Source organism: Ramularia collo-cygni, assembly GCF_900074925.1.
Source record: "Ramularia collo-cygni strain URUG2 genome assembly, contig: RCC_scaffold27, whole genome shotgun sequence".
NCBI classification, from domain to species: domain Eukaryota; kingdom Fungi; phylum Ascomycota; class Dothideomycetes; order Mycosphaerellales; family Mycosphaerellaceae; genus Ramularia; species Ramularia collo-cygni.
In genome coordinates, this window is record NW_019716281.1 from 125,654 (window position 1) to 146,798 (window position 21,145).

Consider the following 21,145-nt stretch of genomic DNA (forward strand, 5'->3'; position numbering starts at 1 on the left):
GATCAACCCATACCAAAGCCCTCACTTCCATATCGCAAGGCGAGGCTCAACTTCTCCGACATAACCTTCGTAGATTCATATCGAGGCAAATCCAACATCCCAAAACACGTATGGCTGGTAGGTAGGAGGTCAGGGTTATCCGCACGTCTTATCTTGAACACAAGCTGGCCCGTACCACTGATGGGAATCCTTTCCGCAGCGGTGACGAATTTAAGCAACTGCTTCTGCTTGGTGTGCGAMCATCCCGCAACCTCGCGCCAAAAACATTGAATATAATCCTCGGTATCATCATAGTCCGTGTAAGTTGTCGTGGCCCGCAGCTGTTTGATATCCAGATGGTCTGTTCCTTCGGTATATGCTTTGAGCGTTCTGGCAGTAAACAAGTGCTTCAGGGCATGGTGAGGGAAAAGATCTGCCGATCTAAACCCCTCCAGTACTGCGAAAAGCTGAGGCGCCACGGATGTGTAAGTAAACCAGAAGGCCTTCTCTCGAATATATCGGCTTTTGTTGGCCGATGTTACCTCTTCGGCATCAATTTGAGTCTTTTGGAGAGTCCATCCGGCCCAGCTGATGTTGTCCACTTCGAACTYGGCAGGATGATGAGCGACGACCTGAAGAATTGGAGACACCAAGCAGCCCTTCTGAGATGGATATACAACGCCCTCTGGAGTGTCCTGTCGTGGGGATAGCACAGACATGTGCAGGCCGTTCGCTTCCATATCAAAGGTAAAGTCGAGCCCTTCAAGGTCTTCGTCAGACAGCCCTCGAAGCGATTTTGCGATTTCAGGCCATCCGTCCTCAAGTATGTGAAGGTCGCTGCCATCCGGCGGCACTCCTTCAACCAGCATGTGGTAGAATGCCGTGGGCATGGTGATAGGAAGGGCTATCCCGTTATACATAGCCAGTGCCAAAAGTGTGCCAAAGTGTCTGAAGAAGACCAGTGGCTGCGAGCTGCCAGCTTTGAAATAGCTGCATCCGGTCCTTGCCTCCGTGGTGAACATGTCGGCCYGCTCATCCAGCAGTTGCCGGCACAACAAGTTGAAGAACTCCATCTGAACACCTCCAAGATCCTGTCCGACCTGCAGCTCGCCAACCGTACCAAGCCGAACGCGCAAAGGGCGACGTAGCTCGCCCTTGCGACGGTGCCATAGTTGATCAAATGTATCCTTCAGCATGTTATTGCGACTCACACTCAGGAGGAGACAGTTCTCCTCCTCTTGAATTTGTTGTTCATTGAGATCCTGGGCACCCACTTCAGCCACCTTCTCGCGAACCCTCCTAGCTTGAAGGACTAGTCGATGCGCCTGACTGGAGGTCCGTCAGTACCAAGCTCAATTATTGATTCAGTAACTCATACATACCTCATGACCAGGTGATTGATCGACCGAAATATGAGATAGAGMTGGTCGTCAGAGAAAAGAAATCGATACGATAAGACATGAGGTGCATCTTTCTCCGAACGAGACACCCATGCTTGCGAAATTTCGGTCACACTCACGTGCAAAGTAATGAGTCGGAAGACAAAGATCTCTGTCCGAGTATACGAGAGTGAGACCAGCTCATCATGTAGGCCACGAATAAGCTCCAGTATAGCGTAACATGTTTTGCTCTGAATGACCGGGTTCGCATTCCACTGCTGAGCGAACAGCTTCTTGAGCCAGATAGTGAGCGCAACTCCTTTCTCCACTGGGGCATCTTCAACCACCAGACGAGACGCAATCATGGTACAGATATTTGCTCGTGGACCACACCAGCCGTCTGGCTTGGCCAGGTGCTCTACCACGCATCGTTTGGCGACAACGTTGCAAACGCTCCTCAAAAGCCTCATGTACGGAGCATGATCCAGAACATCCAAGATAGCCAACCAGGTGTTGTAGCTGTTGTCAGCGGGCTTGCTGCTCGAAAATTGAGGATAGGCATTGCCCGGGCTGATAACCTCTGCATCCACCCAATACCACGGTGCCAGGCGCGTCAAAGGAGCCTTTTTAAGAAGCCAGTCAAGACAATGGCCGAGAACATCTGCGAGGATGGTGTTGGTGACAAACTCTCTTCCGGGTAAGTGGGCAGATCGCTCATGTAAAGGGTAAAGCTTTTGATGGAAATCCTGAAGCTGCTTGAACTCGACATTTTGCGGCTCGTATGTAGGGTCGGAAGACACATAAAAATGCTGAACCTGTAAGGTATTTAGCTCCACCTGATCAGTATGCCACATGGCACTCTCGCCGGACCGTTGCCCTAAGCACCCATCGTACTAAGCGCGACGAGGCAGAAATTCTGTTGACGTACAGTGGGAGTATCTATCAACTGCTGCACGAGAGAAGAATCGTCCAGTTCAGCGTCGGGTTGCACTGATGGTGCCTGTCCGCCGCAGTCATAGTACGGGCACAGATAAGACTTCGGCCTCGGCCCGCTACATATGGCAAAGGCAATAGCTCGAGCTGCTCGGGATGTGAGACGTCGGATAGGTCGTGGTGTAGTGTTGAGACGGCCAGTAAAGCACTGCGTCGCGGTACATTCTGCGTTTTCACATCCTCTGACAAGCTGTCCGACATATCTACATGGTGTTTAGCAAGAAAGACGATTTGAGAAGGGAAATTTGAGTCTACCTTACCTTGAGAGCAGAGCCTGAACATCGCCCGCAGTCGTTCCACCAATTTGGCTAGGGCTGGTCTCCATGATGAATATCGCTGCTGTGGGTATCGGCATGGACGAGCAAGATGATTGGCACGGACACTAGGTTGGGACGGTCACGGACATAAGAGTGATCGCGTGACCAGGAGCGAGTGCATGATCCACTGCACCTGCTGATGGGATATCAGAATACTGCGATGTTTTCGAACTCATCCATTTCGGGAAGTTGCGGCGGGAGAGGAGCGAGAAGCAAGAAGCGGGAATCCACAAAATGTGTTCGCTCTCCTCGGCATATTCGGGGACCAGGGTCGAAGCTCCGATGTATATATCCCTCGCGGCGCAGCCAAGTGAATGGCAACAAATGTGATGATAGTATGCCGTCAATTAAGGTAGACTAAAGGTTGACATGGGAGACGTCTTTGGGAGGTACGGAGTACCTTACGTCGGAACTCTCCTGGTTTTTTGATCGACCAGTCTAACCCTCTTTAGGGCTCGAGCTCGGACCTTCACTACCTACATCGAAAAAATCCTGGATGCGTCTTCAAAGTTCACGACAACCCACAATTTGGTGACCGAATGGCAATGGCAGAAAAACGCGTTCTTCCAGAGAAGGTGGCGGCTATGAAGGCCAGGAAGCGCCAAAAAATGAGTGAGCCCTCGGCGAAGCCAACGAAACCAGTACCCAAAAAGCGCAACGCCGATGTCAACAGCCTGGCATGGAGGCAAGTGTCTTTGCCGGATCGTATGGTAGATGTCGAGGGCTTGAATGGTGGCCTCGAAGAAATCGATGACGTGGAAGTAATCCGAGTCGGTGACAAAATCACTTTCCATGCCAAGTCAGACGCTGCGATCGCAACACCCCAGGAAACTGATTTGGGCGGTGACGACGGCGCGTCGTGGTCTGGATTCGACGATGAGCCTGCTGAAACTACAATCACGGACTCTGCAACTGAGAAGCAGCAGAAGGTACCCAAGACGAAAGCAAAGGCAAAAGCAAAACCCAAGAAACCCGTCAAGGGAGTGAAAGCGCAAGCAACGGCCCCMGGCGTATTCGATGCATTAGCAAAAGAGGATTCCGAATCCGTCACTGATGTGTCTGCATGGAAGCCGCTGAAGTTATCCCCGGATACCATGGCAGCGTTGCTCGCAATGAAGTTTCCAAAACCCACTCCGATTCAACAGTCAGTCATCCCAGAAGTCTTAGCGGGCCACGATGTCATAGGAAAGGCATCTACGGGATCTGGTAAAACTCTTGCATTCGGTATCCCAATCTTGGAACGTTTCCTAGAGGCTCCCACGGATGGTGGAGGTAAACGCGTCAAGAAGGCACCGTTGGCGTTGGTGCTTTCGCCGACCAGAGAACTTGCTCGCCAGCTGGACGACCATCTTGCATCGCTGTTCTCGGGATGTATTTCTAGAAAGCCATGGATAGCGACATTGACCGGAGGACTGTCCATGCAAAAGCAGCAGCGTCTTTTGAAAGATGCAGACGTCGTAATTGCCACTCCGGGACGTTTGTGGGATATCATCAGCTCCGGGAAGGGAGTTGCCGATGCTCTCAAGCAAATTGACTTTCTTGTTCTGGACGAAGCTGATCGCCTATTAAGTGAAGGGCAGTTCAAGGAGTTGGAAGAAATCTTGAACGCTTTAGACAGAGTGGATGACAACGGCGAAGACGAGCCGAGTGCAGAGGAGGATGTTGATGGACACGTATCACCGGATGTGACAGAGCGGCAGACTTTGGTATTCTCGGCCACATTCGATCGTGGGCTGGGAAAGAAACTAGTTGGAAAGGTCAATCGCAAAAAGAATCTTGGAGGGGACAAAGAGTCTGTGGAATATCTGCTCTCAAAACTCAATTTCCGCGAAGAGGCTCCTAAATTCATCGACGTCAACCCGGTCAACCAGATGGCGACAGGATTAAAGGAGGGGCTGATCGAGTGTGGCGGAACTGAAAAAGATCTTTACCTCTACGCATTACTCCTCCTCAACCCAACAAGCAGGGCGATTGTCTTTACAAATTCGATCGCGGCCGTGCGCCGAATCACCCCATTACTACAAAACCTCGAGGTGAATGCAGTTGGTCTTCATTCTGGAATGGCGCAAAAAGCTCGCATGCGATCATTGGAACGCTTCAGCAAAGTCTCTGAGAGCGGTAAAGGCTCACCGTGTGTGCTCATTACAACTGACGTGGCGGAGCGTGGTCTTGACATCAAAAACGTCGACTTGGTAGTACACTATCATCTTCCGAGGAAAGCCAATGGCTACATTCACCGGTCTGGTCGAACAGCGAGAGCCGGGAAAGTGGGTTCCTCGATTCTCATCTGTGCTCCGGAGGAGGTTGCTGGTACTAGACGATTGGTCGCCGAAGTGCACGCTAAGGCTGCCATGGGTAAAGATACGTCCGATGCGAAGAAACAGGGGCACTTCATTCGTACGCTGGACATCGACCGCCGCGTGGTCTCAAAACTAAAGGAGAGGGCGACACTGGCAAAGAAGTTGGCTGATGCTGAGATTGCTAAAGCCACACACCACAAAGAGGACGACTTTATGCGCAAAGCTGCAGAGGAACTGGGTGTGGATTACGACAGTGAGGAGTTTGAGAAGGAGGCAACTGGAAAGCGAGGCCGTGGAGGAGGCCGCAAGAAGAAGGAGCGAGAAGCGCGTGAGCTCACAAAGGCTGAACTCGGCGCGATGAGAGCGGAGCTCAAGGATATGCTCAGGCAGCGGGTCAATGTTGGTGTTAGTGAACGATACCTCACAGCAGGTCACGTCGACATTGATGAGCTGCTTCGACAGCAAGATGCGGGAGCTGGGAAGAGTGGGGAGTTCTTGGGGACTGTTGGTCATTTGGGGTTGGAAGATCTCTGATACTATCCTACTTCTTATCCAAAGTCAAGCCATCCAGACCGCCTTCAAACTCAGAGACATCATACTCGTTGGGATACTTTTGGATGATCTTCCGCAAGGCATCCATCTGTTCCCTCTGCTCTTCAGTGGGCTCCGCGTACACATCGCTCATCATGTTACCGAGCCGCGGCTTCTTCTCCTTTTCGGCTTTCCGGTACGCAGTCAGTACATTCTTTCGCGTATCAGCCCGCAATTCTTTCTCTTTGCTCTCATCCCAGATGCCCTTGCCCTCCATCCATTTACGTAGACGAGTAATGGGGTTGTCTCTTCGCTTCCAATCCTCGACTTCTACTTTCGCACGGTATGCAAAGGAATCGTCAGATGTGCTGTGGTGGGAGACGCGGTAGCTCATCGCTTCGATCAAGACGGGTCTACCACCGTCCTGCAGTGCCWACTCCCTTGCACGTCTCGTCACCTCGCGCACAGCAAGGATATCATTGCCATCCACTCGGATCGTGTCGATGCCATACCCCACCCCACGAGATGCAATTCCATCCCCACGATATTGTTCCAAAGTCGGCGTGCTGATCGCATATCCATTGTTGCGGCATATGAACAAGACCGGGCATGATCGTGTGGCGGCGATGTTCAGCGCCGCATGAAAATCGCCCTCCGAAGCAGCACCTTCGCCGAAATAGCATGCAACCACCCGCGGCTCCTCGTTGGGGTTTTGCTGATTTTGCATCTTCACGGCATACGCCGCACCAGATGCGTGGGGTATTTGAGTGGCCAGCGGACTGCTGATTGTGTGAATGTGATATTTTGTACTTCCATAGTGGACAGGCATGTTCCTACCAAGGCCAGGATCGTTTTTGGTTGCGAATAATTGGCTCATGAAGTCGTCGAAAGTGAACCCACGATGTTGAAAGATTCCGGTTTCTCGATATTGTGCGAATATGGGATCTTTGGGGTTGAGAGAGCTTGCACTGCCAACGGCAATTCCCTCTTCGCCAGCAGAAACCATGTAGAAGCTCACGCGTCCTTGTCGTTGCGCGTCAAACATGATCAGGTCCATGACAGAGACACTGACCATGTCCTTGTACAATCTGATTGCTTCCTCATCACTGATATCGGGCTGCTCTTTCTCAATCACCACGCCGTCCTGGTCCAGTACACGATATGTGGGCATTGCATCGTCTTCGCTGGCGCGGGAGAAGCCCAGGGATGTGGTGAACCTCGAGTTGACAGCTCCGGGGAAACGAACGCTGCACAACTTGTCAGTACGGTGAAGGAAAGGCCCTTCTGAGGAGAAGGTACACACCGATCCGATCCTGGTTTCTGCGAAACGGAACTCCATCTTCGCTGGCAACCTGAACAAATCGATCCGTTGTTCGGTCTTTTGAGAGCGCCCTGGGCGAGCAACACCCTGTCCAGAGCCGCCGCTGATCTTCTCATTGCCATCTTTGACATTGTATTGCGCGTTGTGATTGCATGCGGCGGGACCGGAGAGCAATGCCTCTTCTTGCATACSAAGAAGTGGTGCCCCGGCGCTTAACGCCGGCATTAGCTGGGCGATTTCTCCACGTTGTCGGCTCTCCAGATTTGAATTTCGAGCTCGGATCACCTTGATCAGTCAGCTGTCGATCGCTCAAGATTCAGAAGAGTGCAGTCGAGGCAGTCTTGTTCTCCATCATAACTCCATACGTCTTTGACGGGCCAACTGTGTTGAGAATGATGCTCGTCAAAGGCTCCAACCCCGATCTACTCGTGCCAGTCCCACAGTGCATATGGATCCAGCTTACGTGTACTGTCGACGACGCGGCTAGGACACCACACTCTTGTTAACCGGCAGTGGCATGTTGGAAACCGTTCCAGTCGTTGTGAAATGGTATCCAACATGCGGTGCGAATCGCCTCTTTGCAGACTGAGTACGCTCAGCTAGCGATCCCCAAGGAATTGCCAACGAAGAAGGCTTCACACGTCTCATCTTAGGACCGAGCATGTGCATCAAGGTCGCGCCTAGCGTCCTGCACATATAAACAAATCATGAGACGGAAAGATTTGAGGGAGAGCTGTAATCAGGCTCCAGATGTCAGCTTTCGTTCTGAACGGTTGTCCTGAACAGCTGCTGGCTGTACCAATCAGTAGCCGCCCATCCTATGGCTTGTATACGGCTGACTGTGCTTGAGCTGGAGGTCATCTTATAGTTTCACGGCGTACATCGAAGCAGTTGCATCAGTAATCATTGGCAAACATGTCGTCAAACTTGTAAGACAAGAGCCAGGCGAGACTACGACCGCAGTCTATAAGAGATCGCAGTCCAGCCGTCTCCAACACCATCCTCACTCCGGCACCAAACGGATTCGACTACCATACACTGACAAAGTTTAACATGGCAGAGCTTCCTCCCCGCGTCCAGGGCTTCCTAGCCAACAATGAGACATGGTCCAAGAAGCTCCAACCTTTTCCGACCATGAAAGAGCTTCGACGTGCCGCTTTCAGTGGCGAGCGAAAGGGCATTCTCATATGTTAGCATCGATCGGCTACAGGCTTTGAAAAAGCAGCTAATGGGTGCAGTGACTTGCCTCGATCCTCGTTGCGTCCCTGAACAGTACTTTGGCCCAAACATAGGCGCTGCGGTCATCAGGAACGCCGGAGGGCGAGCCAACGACGATGTCGTGAAGAGCGTGCTGTTGCTCAGGTCATTGGCTGACGCTGATGTTCTTCTCGTTGTTCACCACACCGGTGTGCCGCCAAGACAAAGATGCTGACCATGGAGCGTACTGACACATCTCCGTAGATTGCGGCGTGATGCATCTCACCCAGCGGCAGATCGTAGAAGAGGCAAAGAAGCGCACACCACAAGCCGCAGACAGAATTGTATCTCTGGGTGATTATGGCTGTTTTACGGAGAAGGAGCTGGAGCAATCTATCAAAGAAGATGTGCTGAAGCTTAGGGCAGAGAAAGCTCTTGAGGGCGTGCAGGTGATCGGGTTCACGATGGATTTGAATGACGGCATCGTCAGACAGGTTAACGTTTGACAGGAATTCGTGTACAACGAAGTGATGGATCTGATGATTGTCGTGATGTAGTCGATACGTAAAGTACTTTAACATTCATTTCGCGCTAGCAACTCAAAGTCGTACCTGAACTCAGAAGCGGCCAAAAAGTTCCCGCAGCTTTCGTTCACACAACATCAACACCAACATGTCAATACAAATTCCTCACGCGGCGAAACGCCTACGATTGGCTAGCCAGAGGAGCTGGGTATGCTCAGAATGTAGCAGAAGGACGTTCGCATCTACGACATGGCGAGGACAGCAGCCACAGCAGCCACAGGAGCGGCCAGGACAAGACAAGACGACACATTTCGGATTCGAAACCGTGGCCGAATCAATGAAGGCATCGAAGGGTGTGATTTGAATGCATGTGTTCGCGTATAGACTTGCTAATACCCTGATTAGTGGGCGCCGTCTTCTCGTCCGTGGCGAGCACATACGACACGATGAACGACCTCATGTCTCTCGGCATCCACAGACTATGGAAGGACCACTTTGTGCGCTCGCTCAACCCTGGAGTTCGTACAATCACATCGCCGAACGCGCAGAAAGGGCAGAGGATATTGGACATTGCTGGTGGCAGTGGTGACATTGCCATTCGCATGCTTGACCACGCCACAAACATCAACCGAGACCACCACACACACGTAACGATATCCGACATCAACCCCGACATGCTCGCGGAAGGCCGAAAGCGCCTGTCTGCCACGGCATATCAGAGCGCCGGTCGAGTGGATTACCTCGAAGCAAACGCAGAAGAGCTGGATGCGATTGAGAGCAATAGCATCGACCTATATACTGTCGCCTTTGGCATCCGCAACTTCACGCACAAGGATCGCGCTCTTAAGGAGGCGTTCCGGGTTTTGAAGCCGGGAGGCGTGTTCGCGTGCCTGGAATTTGCGCCGCAACTTTCCAATCCAATCATGAATGGCTTGTATAAGAGATGGTCGTTCAGTGCAATTCCGTTGATTGGACAGATCGTGGCTGCTGACCGCGACAGCTACCAGTATCTCGTGGAAAGCATTGAAAAGTTCCCATCGCAGCCGGAGTGGGCGAAGATGATACGAGAAGCAGGGTTCCTAATCCCGGGGCATGACAATGGAGAAGGTCCATTGGAAAGCGGTTGGGAGAACCTGAGCATGGGAATCGCAGCGATTCACAAAGGCATCAAGCCGTTGTAGAGTAGAGCAAAGTTTGAAAGCTGGAGAAATTGCGGCATTGACAGCGATTCGGAGGCGTGTCTGACAACACCCCGGATTTATTTTTATTACATGTGAACGCCGCCCAACAAAGAACAGTGATCACTGATCGCGAGGTTCTAGCTACAAGCGTCGAAAGTTCACAACAGCTCCTCCGCACATATACGTACTCTTTGCTTTGAAATACATTGTCKGGAACCTACCAACCGGCTCTTCTGCCAGTGTCCAATGAACGCCGGGTTTGCCGTCCTCCTTTATCTGTTCTACGATCCTAGCTACACAACTCCATTCCTCAACCACTGGCGCAAGGCAACCGGACCACGCCCACTGTTTTCTAGCTCCCCGAAGACGTGACACTAGCTTTCCCAATTCCCTGCTCGCGCACGCCCGATCTCCGGAATCTAGCCCATCCCGATTGTGAACTTGTATACACCAAATATCGATGATGACGCCCTTGATGCGATTACATATGAGTTGAACGTACCTCCCGCCCCACAGGACGTGCGCGCTACGGCCGCTCGGAGTACTACCGTGTTTCTTGTTATCATCATCCGAGTAGAAACATACATCTTCCTCATCGAACCTGGTTGACTGCTTGCCCTGAACACGTGCCTCCACCCGAACCAACAACTTATCTCGAATTTTTATCGTTCAATACGCCAGGCACCAGCTTCTGCTTTTTTCCTTCTCCGGTTCCTTGGACAATACTTGAAATATGGCCGTGGCTTCACCCCGACCAGCGAAGAGGCAGAGGATTTCTGGCACGATTAGTCCAGTAACCCCGTTATCGCCCGAAGACGAAGGACTCGAACTTGGTCGCCTTGCAGGCAGCGGCGGCAGCAGCAGACTCTTGGACCGAGCCATTGAAGTTCTCCGTGTGGAGGCTGACGCTCTCGCCAAGGTAGCTGATTTGTACACGAATGATGTCCGCGCCAGGAATGGATTGGCCGCCGCCGTGGATGCGATCGTCAAAGCGCAGGAATTGGACGGCAAAGTCGTCATCTGCGGCGTTGGAAAGTCCGGCTACAYTGCCCAAAAGCTGACAGCGACTTGCAAAAGTCTGGGAATCAGCGCCTCTTTCTTACACGCCAGCGAAGCCGTACATGGAGATTTGGGCGACATCCGGAAACGGGATGTGCTACTGTTCGTCTCTTTCAGCGGGAAAACGCCGGAGCTGCTCAACATCCTGCCTCATATCCCCGAATGTGTTCGATTGATTGCGATGACTTCTCACCATGATCCCATGCAGTGTCAGCTTTTGGCCAAACAGAAAGATGGAATTCTGCTCCCAACGCCTATTCCCGTGCCGGAGGAATCTTCCTTTGGAGTCCGAGCACCTACTACCTCAACTACGGTGGCACTCGCTGTGGCAGACATGTTGGCCCTCACCATCGCCGACGAGCTTCACCGAGAGAATACAAAGTCTGTTTTCTTGCGCAATCATCCCGGTGGTGCGATCGGGATGAATCACCGAGAGCTGGGGGAACTTCAACAGGCGAAGAATGATGTTTCTATTGTCGAGCTGCCTAGCCCGAGCATTTCTGCGGAAAGCGAAGACTGAACTTAATGATACGGCCGAAAGGAATGAATGCTAAATGGTGCTGTTTCCGGCACGGAGGATCGAGCAATTTTGTCCCACCTATTTCCTGCATGTGCAACATGCGCATGAGACAGCAACAGAGGATGTCGAACGTAGTTAGAGGCCCAACGCAATCCTCCGCCAGCACTGCTCGATATCTTCGCACAGAGTCGTGAATGATGGATCCTGCAAATTGTCGATCATAAACTGGTCTAGAGCAGTTTGTCTTGCCTCTGGTGTCTGCGACGTGTATTGATACAAGGTCAATTCATTCGACTCGTTTGCTGAGGGCATGATCGCCGCGTTACAGCTTGCGTCATCTCCACTGTGCCCGCCTGCGTTGGGGTAACGAGTTGCTCTCGGGATGGCAGCCGGATTCTGCGCTTTGGCGAGGGGCGGAGATTCAACCTCGTGTGGTGCATCCATTGTGCTGTCCATACGTGCTCTGACAACGGACTCTCGGCTGTTCTTAAACACGAGTTCCTTCATTGGCGCCGTGCTTTCAGAGCGATGATCACTCTCCGTGTGGGTGGATTTGTGGGTGGATTTGTGGGTGGATTTCGAAGCAGCGAAAGCAAGGTTGCTCTGCACGGGAAGTCGCATGGTCTGTGTAGGGTCAAAATCATCATCGAATCTGTCACTTGTGCGACCTTGGGCAGAGCTGGCAGTCTTCGGCCGTTCTTGCGCCGATAACTTAGCCTTCTTAGAAGGCGGTTGAGGCAATGCTGATCCCGGCGACGAAGTGCTGACATTACCTTTACCACCCCGACTTGATGGTAGCTTGAACGGTAGTTCACGGCGTGGTGGAATTTCGTGTTCCAGCGTGTCGTGCATGGTGAGCGAAGAAGTAGATGGCATGGAAACGGCAGATGAAGGACGCTGATTGCTTGAAGCTTTGAATGGCAGCACTCTTTGTGGCGGAATCTCATGCTCCAGAGTGTCCGGAAATATAGACGTCGCCGACGTCAATGAAAGAGCGGTCGAAGGTCGCAGATCTGTGGAGTCTGATGATGGAAGATAAGCATGGGATTGGAATACGCMCAGACGCTCTTGTTGCGGTAGAGCCTCTGCACTTCCATCTGGGCCTGGCCCCAGAAACTGGAAGAATGGCTCGGCTGCGTGCTGAGCAATTCCCGAACTGGCATTTCCTTGAGTTAACGCGAGATTCGAGCATGCCTCCCAGCTTTGTTGGACGTCATGGACCTCAGACACAATCGGCCGTGAAGGCTCAGATCGTCTCAGCTGGGCTGAGGATGGTCGGCAGGATAAGTCTCGCTCCGGAGCAGTTAATCGACTGGCTTTATGGGTGGACGGTATAGCATTGGCAAGCGGTCTTTGCGAGAGGCTACCAGCTTCCAGGTCGGGAATGTGGAATGGGCTTGGTTTGGGCAATGAGGGCTTTTGGTTTTGTTGCGAGACTTGCGAGATGCTTGTGGTGAGCGGCCTAGCATCAACTTGCATCGAGTTTGGGCGAGTGGAGGATGTGTCGGTCCGAGCTGTGTTTGGACGCTGGTGCGAAAACTCCATGCCTCGCTTCGAGAGAATACTCACGATGTGCTGGCATTCTTCGGCGCTCTTCAACCGCAACTGGATCCGTCGAGCCTGAGCTTGTCAGTCAGAGTTCGGAGAGAGGCATACTTCAAATTTCAGGCACACCTTGTCATCGAGTTGATATCGCAGAGCCAAAGTTGGCTCCTTCGTAATACCAAAAATGGCCAACTCTTCAATCTTGAAGGTCGTTCCGGCGCGCATCTTGTTCTCGCGAAAGCGACTAGAAGCGTCAATGTATTCAGCGACGTTGACACGTTCCTGTTTTGAGCATCAGCTCTTAGATCTGGCCTTGAGAGTGATTACGGAACCTACCAGGAGCGTCGTCCCTTGGAATATGTCCATGCGAAGGGACGCATTGCTATACCGGCTGTCGTCTCCTTCGAGAACCACCTGTATGTGTGATCCAGAGATGTGAGTCCACTCAATCTTCGCTGTGCCAGAGGGACTGAGGGCTTCCGAGAATCTGATGACATCGAAAGTCAGGTTGAATGCCATGATGTCGGCTTATCCAGCTGGTGTTAGTGCTTGTAGATTAGCAGCTCATTGAGAGCGAGCATAGCAACGTATCGAATACGCCTCTTGAGACTAACAAGGCACGCCACATTGCGAGCACGTTGCAGTATTCTCAATGTTTTGCAGTGTTTTCAAGTGAAGACTCAATAGGTCCTAGTAAAAGCTGTGCGGAGCTGATTCCGTCCCAAGTAGGAAGGCAGGAGCGCGGGTACAGCCGCATCGCGCTTTCTCGTCGCGCATCCAGGGACTCTTTATTACCTAGCGATTGGTAGTGCATTGTATCTGAATTGATCTTGCGCGCTCTGCTGGAGTTGGAACCACAACAAAAACGCCTGGCCTTGATTTGCGACTTCTTCCTCTGTTTGTTGGGCCGGGAAGTTGCCTCGACGCTCATCCTGTGCAACCACCGTTCCCGTCTCGCCGGCAGGCGGACCTGTCCATCTTCGACATGGCCCCCAAACGAGGAGAGTCCATAGAGCGCTCCGACGAGCGCGAGGAGTTTATGCAGAAATTGGCCAGTTATCACGAAAAGCGCGGGTACGAAATCTCCATCCGGCGTGTTGACCGCCCAAGAATGCACTTGCGCTGACACGTTTCTTGCGCAGCACAAATCTCGAAACCGAGCCAAAAGTCGGCATTCGACACGTCGACCTGTTCAAGTTGTACCGTCGCGTCGTCGATGAAGGAGGATATGATCTCGTTTCCGACACCAAAGCGAAGCCGTTGATGTGGCGCAAACTGGCGGAGGAATTTGTTGGCAAGAACCAGTACACCGCGGCGCAAGCATTCCAGATCAAGAACGTCTACTATAAGAATCTATGCGCGTATGAGATCAGCACACACTGGCAGAAGGAGCCGCCGCCAAAGGAGATCTTGGAGGAGGTGACAGCCAAGGGCGCAAATGTTATGACGCGAACGCTGGAAAACTTTGTGAAGCCCGCAACGCGCGATCAGGAGCTGAACGGGGACGCCAGCGACGCCAGCCCAGAACAAAAGACACCTAAGGAGGAAAAGATGGAGAATGCAGATGAACCGGGCAGCGGGGCTGGCCGAACGACTCGCGGCCTCAGACAGCAGCCGCCGCAACGCCAACTCTTCCAGCCGGACCTCACTTCTGGCCGGCAGATGCGCGGCCAAAATCAAGGATCGCAGGCGTCTCCTACCCCAGGAGCTGGTGTGAACGGCCACATGCCTAGCTCATCCGTTACCAACGGCGCGTCGGCCACACTTGCCTCATATGAGCCATCACAAGCATACGCGTTATCGCTCAAACCTGTCATCACGCCTGCCAACAATCCCGAGTTCTACCGTAATGAGCGGAAACGGAAGCTCGAGGCCAGTGCTGGACCTCTCGCCAAGAAGTACAGGAACATCATGCTTCCAGGAACAGGTTTCATTGGACCCAACAYCTACGTTCGTGCACAGCTTGCCTTGCAAAGTGGTATTCCAGATGAAGAGCAGTATGCGCTGCATCATCTCGTCAAGATTAGCCATGAACGAGGCGACAAGTACCGCTTTGATCAATTTCCTGGACTGGCTGATGCCCTGATCAAGAAAGTCCTCTCTGTGACAGGCCTCTTTTACGATATTGACTGGGATGTCATGTACGACGAAGAGTTTTTCGCTGGTGATGAAGAGACTCTCAATGGTCTCGATGGCACTCCGGACATTGTTCAACGGCTCAAATCTCACATTCCGATTGTCTCGGACGATTCAGTACTGGACTCGACATTCATCACAAAGCTAAATCGGATGACGGAAGCAGCCTTGGTGACCCGCAATATGTCGTTGCAGGAAGAAAACGCAGCCTACCTCTCTCGCTTACCTCTCATCAGGGATCTGATCTCGGTGGTCCTGCACATACCTCAGCATACTAGCATTGTAGAGCTACGGCATTACGTTCTTGACATCGCCGAGCAAGTTCTGAAGTATATCGACGTCAGCGCCCAAGATCCCCTATATCAAGGCTTGATTCAGCAAACGCTCAGCTCTGATCGCGGCGCCGTCGTGACGGCCCTCAAGACCATAAGCAGGATTGCAATGACCCATCCCCAGCCCAAACGACTCGACGATGTGCCTTCTCTGGTCCTGAGACGCGTCCAGGAATACTTGCTGGTCGAGGACGAAGAGTTGCGCTCGGCCTGCCTGGATTTTTTGATGCAGTACACCTCATTCAGCGACAACGTGGAGAATTTGCTGCAGTTCACGGACGCAGAAGCTCTTGGCCGGCAGCTCAGTCGACTCGTGCTGTTCACTACCAAAGAGCAGAAAGTACAGCACCCAACCAAGCAACCTGAGGTTGACAACAGTGCGCCGCCTCCAGTACCCCGTCTATCAACAAGCATAGTGGAGAGCCTGCTGAAAATGGATGAGCCAGATCGATCGTCGGAATGGCTGCGAATGTGTTTCGTGGCAGATTCAAATGCTGAGATGACCCAAATATCCTTGTGGCAGGCATACCAGGGCACATTCGTGCCTTATTCGGCCACGCACCCGCATCTAATAGCGGGCGAATTCATCAAAAATGTCAGCACGACCTTCCAGGGTGCAACAGCACAGGTCGCAGGCTCAAACAAGTATGTCATCAGAGGCATCAAATCTCGCAAGGCTCCGGTAGATACGGGCATGCTTCCAGGGGCAAAAGCAAGCGATAAGGGCAAGGAACTCTACCGTTGCCACTGGCAGGTGACAAGTACTGTTGACGGACCCCGCGACCCTATCACGGGCTACCCCAGTGGACGTATCGCACGAGACCTCGATTGTGCGGAGTGGCTCAGGTCAAGTGAAGATATGCTGAAACACATTTTGATACATCATCTGCAAGTCCCGAAGAAGGCGCTCACACCATCGGAAGTTGACAAGATGGATCTCGACTCCACGCCGGTTCCGTTCCCAGCGACGCCTTCCAGTGTGCCGAATGGTGCCAGTGGGCTTTCGTTTAGAGAAAATCTGGACCTCGAGACGGCGGACAAGACTACATACAAGTGTCGATGGGCGGATTGTGCGCGCACCTCGACTGAATTTTCTGGGGCCAAAGTGTCATCCACTGCGCTCTTTGCACGGCATATCGAAACACATTTGCCAGAAAGTGACACTACCAGGACCAAGCACAATCTGACACCAGACGCGGCCTCGTTGCCAGCCGTCAGAGAGGAGACAAAGTTGACCATGCTGGAGGACGAGAATGGGGAAGCTGCAGGCGTTCCTGTACGCGCTGTTTTGGTTCTGCGGAATATTGCACGGTTCATGCCAAAGGCTGTAGGGAACGCCAATGGTCTGGGTGTCGCAAAAGGCGGCTGGAATAAGGACGACAAAAGTGATCCTATGACGGTCGTGTTTGACAGCGAAGTGCGAGAGCGCCTCTTCCACGCCATGTCGTTCAGCAAAACCATCCGGGAGTATGTTGCCTCGGTCTTCAGAGCGATAAAGGCAAGCGGGGGTTGAGTATAGGTGTGGTCTTGATTCGGTCTTGATTTAGCGCGGAGTTAGAAGAGCGTCAGCCACTGTATCAGTAAGATATCGATGAAAGTGACGGGCAAGTGAGCTGCCTGGGCCACGTTCAGTGCAATGATTGCCACGAAATGCGTCTCCCTCCACAGCCTCAGTCCAGCTACTGTGCTTTCGTCTGCCGTCTCGTTAAACGTGCGGGTAAACATTGAATAGCCGGCGTTTTTCCGGCCCGCGATTCAGGTGAAGGTAGAGGTAGACCACATCACTCTTGTCATTACATTTTCGGTCTATCTTCACCAACTGCAGCGAACACATAAATATCAGCTCTGCCACATCTATGGGATGCCACCTCATATATTTGCGAGGCTCTAGCCGGGCCTGGCTTCCAGGGCATAATTTCCGGCGCTCCTTTGTACCGTCGCGGCCGATCTGGACATTTGTCTCTCGCTTATCAGGCCAGGGACATATGGAGKCCACTCCCAGAATTCACCGGCTGGAGAAGTCGCAACAGCCTCGACCCGCGCCTCAATCTACGCCTCGCCTTACGTTAGCGCAGGTTGGAAGGGTGCTAGGAACAAATTCCAAAGGAAGACTTCCCAGCGAGATCGAGAATGCCATATTCATTGCCATCGACTGCGAGGCTTACGAATTCGCTCAAAATAAGGTCAGCACATAAGCCTTTGCACTTGCGCCTCCCTAGTTGACATACACCGTCTCTCTGTATCGCGGATCATTATTTATAACCAATGGCCTACATTCGTTGTTGCTCTGCGAGAATTGACTCGCTGCTAACGCTCGAGTGCCGGGCTGCTCGAGAGACCTCTCATGGATTCGACGAATCTTCGATGAAAAGAGAGGTTGTAGTCGTTGGCGACCCTGTCATGCGAGCCCACTCCTGGAGAGAACAATGTAGATATGGACGGCTAACGACTTTCGAAGACCACTGAAATTGGCGTATCCATCCTGGATGTAGCTACGATTGCGAATGTAATGTCCAGTTCATCCTCTACACTCCTGCCCTTATCACTCATAACTCGACGCAGATACCACCTGGATCGAGGGCTGCAGCGTGGCTGGCGAAGATGAAATCGGAGCATTTCAGAATAAAGGAATTCGGGCATCTTGTCAACAAACGTCACGTCAAAGGCAATCCAGAGGCTTTTTCGTTCGGTAACAGCACTTGGATAGAAAAATCGCAGGCCAAAGACGTTTTGGGTGGAATATTTGCTCCGGCAGGACCGGATCAGAGTCGTAATATCGTGCTTGTTGGCCATGGCGTGAAGAACGAGGTGGCATATCTCAACAACCTTGACTTCGACTTGATGAACGCGCCGAACGTTGTTGCCATCGTGGATACTCAGTCCATCGGTCCAGGTAAATCCCAACTCGGCCTGAAAAAGCTTTGCGAGGCCGTGGGCATGGAACCACAGTCCTTGTACGTAATGTGAAGTGCAAGAAATCAGCGTGTCTTCAAAAGCTTCTGAAGTTACAGAAGTGCAAGGCATCAGCTGACTTTCATACTTCGATTCTAGGCACAACGCTGGAAATGACGCTGCCTACACTTTGAGGGCTTTGATTCTTGCGGTTGGTGACAGTGTACTCAGTATCTGAGAGTCGTACGAAACTCCAAACCGTAACATTGCTGACATTCTGGTAGACTATTCTCCACGATGATTCCCCCACAGCCTTCGAATCGGCTTTCCGGCCAGCCGTTACTAGAGTCGAGATGTCACAGTATCGAAAGCCATACGCGGACCGTGATCAAAGAGAATACATTTCCCCCATAAAGATGGTGGAACCTGTGCCAGACGGCCCGGACCCATTGCCAACTCCGAGAATAGTGAAATCAAAATCAAGCTCCCATCAGGTGCGAAAGGCAAAATGGTTAGAGAGACAAAAAACCGCCAATGCCGGTCCGCCAGCGGCGCGCTCTCCCTCGAAATCGGATTGAGTTACAAATGGCTGTGCCATAAGGTACCTTCGAAGGTGGTATTCCTGGGAGCAAGTGCTATCCAAAATTTGAGTCCCCACGACACGGAATTGCAAGTTCATACATACTGCCCACTATTCTGCATCTGCGAAAGGTCATCGCAGAGAGCTAGAGTCATCGTCGCCGTCGTCGTCAATTGGAAACTCGTCCCTCAAGAAGCGTTTCCACCCTTTAGATAGATCGGCTCCGACTCGCTGGAAGTTCTGCGCCATAAGCTTGACTCTCCTTGTTTGCTTTCTAAGTTCGGCTTCACGTGCGACATCTCTCGCTATCAGCAATTGAACCTGCTGGTGAAGTATCAAGACTTTGGCTTCCAAATTGCTGACAGCGTTGTCCTGATCCTGGCATGCAGGAGTGCTACTACTTGAAGCCGTTGAATCCGGCAGGGCGTCAGTGCCGTTGCCAAATTCCACCCTCCTGCGCTTCGCTCCTAGATGAGGCACGTCCGACCGAACCAAAGTATCCGAAGGCTCAATGCGTGGCGCCTGCTGTACGCTCGAAGGCCCGGGCGAGTTAGACGCGTCGCCTCCGAGAACATTACATTTCTTGTACTTCAATTTACAGAATGCACAGCGCTCATTGGATCTCCGACCTGTGATGGAAAGTCTACAGACTGCCCCGGCCTGCGTACAGGAATCACAAGGTTTCTCGGCGTTCATCCCTTCTGAGGTCTCCATGATTCTTCCAGCTTTATTAATCAGCTGGAGCACGAAATAAGGTGATGGTTTGCCCTCGGCAAGGGAGGAAGTGGCGTGGCGGTGAAGTTCATCCCATCTTTCTACACTGCAATGCCAGAAATCGGACATGTTGGATGTCTGGGGTCGGCGGAATTTAGTCAATGCCTTTCCTGTTGGAGTCCCTCCGATAGACTGATGGGCAAGTTTGAATGGCCTGAGTTCTGCGCTTTCAGAAGGAACCCGCGAGGATGATGTGGCAGGCCTAGTAACAGATGGCTGAGCGATATTGGAACAACGCACGCGGCGAAAACTGCAGTAAGCGCAGGATCGGCCAATTTCGCCTGCTAGAACCTTGCAGGAATGCCGCTTCTGCGCACAGAGTGTACACGGAGGGTTGTAAAGGTGACTATCGCACGACTCCATAATCAGCCCAGCGCGTGAGGCTAATCGCATACTCGTCTTAGCGCTGTTCTTCAAGTCGCTGCCAGATGCTCCGGAGGCTTGTCTTGCCCACTGATCCCATTTATCCTCACTCACATACCAGAAATCTGATGGGTCGACGGTTTGTGGACGTCGTTCAGACACCGGCAGAGGAGCCGACCTCGACTGTTGAGGAATGATAGCGCTTTGGTTTCTCGTTAATGCGCTTTGTTCTGATGGCATATCAGAGACCACAATGACACGATCGCGTTGATCAACCCAAGGCTCAGCGGAGCAATGACTCCGATGCTTATTGATACAATAAGCACACCTTGTGCTTGACTTGTTAGCATATACCCGACAAGGCRTGTATTTGCTCTGCCGCGCGCAGACGTCGCAAGGAGTCTCAGCATTCATGCCTTCGTCAGTTTCCATGAGTAATCCAGCGATGTGGAACGCTCGAAGGGCAACTGTCGAAGTGCTGGCCGCTCTCTTGTCTCCAGATGCGACCATATCGAGCCAAGAGTTCCATCTGTCCGAACTGCAATACCAGAAGTCTGTAGGATCCTGTGTCTCGGGTCGTCGAAATGCAGCAACAGCACGAGGGAGACGGTTAAAGGATGCACTGGAAGTGCCATGCTGTGGCGTAGTTTGGACCGTGTTCCTAGATGTATCATTTTGCAGATATTTTGCGAGGTCGCTTTGAAGAACGGCGAAAGCTGAAGAGTCGAAAGATCCACTTCCGTTGCCAACATCAGAAATGGCTGACAATCAGGTTTGGGCAGTCTACGTACGGTTCGTCTTCGTGGGAGCTACAGTGATTCGAGTCGTATGTCAGCGCCGGCTCCGTCTCTACAATATCTCCGCGGAGGTCTGAGTCTGGCTGGCGAGGGAGAGCAGGTCCTTCAAAAGATTCTGATGATCCGGCCAGTGTACCCGTCGCAAAATTATCGACAATGCTGGGCCTCCCATGACCATGTCCCCCGTTGTAATCCATCTCGCTGTCCATTGAGAAGGAATGATGATCTGATGTGGCCGGCAAGAGGAGCCGGTGAGATTGAAGATTGCCGTCTCTCCTTGTGGTGAATGGACGACAACGCTCACGAACTGGTAGAATAGCTACAAGCACAAAAGGCAGCAGCCTTGCGGAGAGTCAAATACGGAGGGTCGAATGTCTTATCGATTATACCTTCTTAATCCGCTGTCGTTAATGCAGAAAGCCTAT

General features: G+C 52.2%; 10 protein-coding genes; 6 read left to right on the top strand and 4 right to left on the bottom strand.

The window, feature by feature from the left end:
• Positions 1–2: 2 nt before the first annotated feature.
• Positions 3–2,676, bottom strand: RCC_11138 (uncharacterized protein; the record flags this gene model as incomplete). XM_023776362.1 has 4 exons in its annotated part: positions 3–1,308; positions 1,362–2,173; positions 2,287–2,554; positions 2,612–2,676. 4 exons carry the CDS (start codon positions 2,674–2,676, stop codon positions 3–5), a joined length of 2,451 nt encoding a protein of 816 aa, XP_023632130.1.
• Positions 2,677–3,252: 576 nt separating this feature from the next.
• RCC_11139 (related to ATP-dependent RNA helicase MAK5) lies at positions 3,253–5,502 on the top strand (the record flags this gene model as incomplete). The annotated part of the gene is made up of 1 exon (XM_023776363.1): positions 3,253–5,502. One exon carries the CDS (start codon positions 3,253–3,255, stop codon positions 5,500–5,502), a length of 2,250 nt encoding a protein of 749 aa, XP_023632131.1.
• Positions 5,503–5,509: 7 nt separating this feature from the next.
• Positions 5,510–6,942, bottom strand: RCC_11140 (related to pyruvate dehydrogenase (lipoamide) alpha chain precursor; the record flags this gene model as incomplete). XM_023776364.1 has 2 exons in its annotated part: positions 5,510–6,746; positions 6,803–6,942. The coding sequence occupies 2 exons, from the start codon at positions 6,940–6,942 to the stop codon at positions 5,510–5,512; spliced, it is 1,377 nt and encodes a 458-aa protein (XP_023632132.1).
• Positions 6,943–7,873: 931 nt separating this feature from the next.
• Positions 7,874–8,523, top strand: RCC_11141 (uncharacterized protein; the record flags this gene model as incomplete). XM_023776365.1 has 3 exons in its annotated part: positions 7,874–8,009; positions 8,059–8,226; positions 8,282–8,523. 3 exons carry the CDS (start codon positions 7,874–7,876, stop codon positions 8,521–8,523), a joined length of 546 nt encoding a protein of 181 aa, XP_023632133.1.
• Positions 8,524–8,689: 166 nt separating this feature from the next.
• On the top strand, positions 8,690–9,722 carry RCC_11142 (probable ubiquinone biosynthesis methyltransferase coq5; the record flags this gene model as incomplete). XM_023776366.1 has 2 exons in its annotated part: positions 8,690–8,894; positions 8,947–9,722. The coding sequence occupies 2 exons, from the start codon at positions 8,690–8,692 to the stop codon at positions 9,720–9,722; spliced, it is 981 nt and encodes a 326-aa protein (XP_023632134.1).
• Positions 9,723–10,455: 733 nt separating this feature from the next.
• RCC_11143 (uncharacterized protein) lies at positions 10,456–11,301 on the top strand (the record flags this gene model as incomplete). The annotated part of the gene is made up of 1 exon (XM_023776367.1): positions 10,456–11,301. The coding sequence occupies one exon, from the start codon at positions 10,456–10,458 to the stop codon at positions 11,299–11,301; it is 846 nt and encodes a 281-aa protein (XP_023632135.1).
• A 135-nt stretch (positions 11,302–11,436) lies between these two features.
• Positions 11,437–13,365, bottom strand: RCC_11145 (uncharacterized protein; the record flags this gene model as incomplete). XM_023776368.1 has 3 exons in its annotated part: positions 11,437–12,921; positions 12,976–13,128; positions 13,183–13,365. The coding sequence occupies 3 exons, from the start codon at positions 13,363–13,365 to the stop codon at positions 11,437–11,439; spliced, it is 1,821 nt and encodes a 606-aa protein (XP_023632136.1).
• A 466-nt stretch (positions 13,366–13,831) lies between these two features.
• Positions 13,832–16,827, top strand: RCC_11146 (related to Los1p; the record flags this gene model as incomplete). XM_023776369.1 has 2 exons in its annotated part: positions 13,832–13,920; positions 13,989–16,827. The coding sequence occupies 2 exons, from the start codon at positions 13,832–13,834 to the stop codon at positions 16,825–16,827; spliced, it is 2,928 nt and encodes a 975-aa protein (XP_023632137.1).
• Positions 16,828–17,170: 343 nt separating this feature from the next.
• RCC_11148 (uncharacterized protein) lies at positions 17,171–18,784 on the top strand (the record flags this gene model as incomplete). 2 transcript variants are annotated; one of them, XM_023776370.1, is made up of 5 exons in its annotated part: positions 17,171–17,497; positions 17,773–17,820; positions 17,877–18,268; positions 18,366–18,417; positions 18,491–18,784. In XM_023776370.1, the coding sequence occupies 5 exons, from the start codon at positions 17,171–17,173 to the stop codon at positions 18,782–18,784; spliced, it is 1,113 nt and encodes a 370-aa protein (XP_023632138.1). The 2 variants fall into 2 exon arrangements, with proteins under 2 accessions (XP_023632138.1, XP_023632139.1); XM_023776371.1 differs by having other exon boundaries at positions 18,366–18,436; positions 18,491–18,507.
• Positions 18,785–18,918: 134 nt separating this feature from the next.
• RCC_11149 (uncharacterized protein) lies at positions 18,919–20,929 on the bottom strand (the record flags this gene model as incomplete). XM_023776372.1 has 2 exons in its annotated part: positions 18,919–20,659; positions 20,715–20,929. 2 exons carry the CDS (start codon positions 20,927–20,929, stop codon positions 18,919–18,921), a joined length of 1,956 nt encoding a protein of 651 aa, XP_023632140.1.
• Between the last annotated feature and the right edge of the window lie 216 nt (positions 20,930–21,145).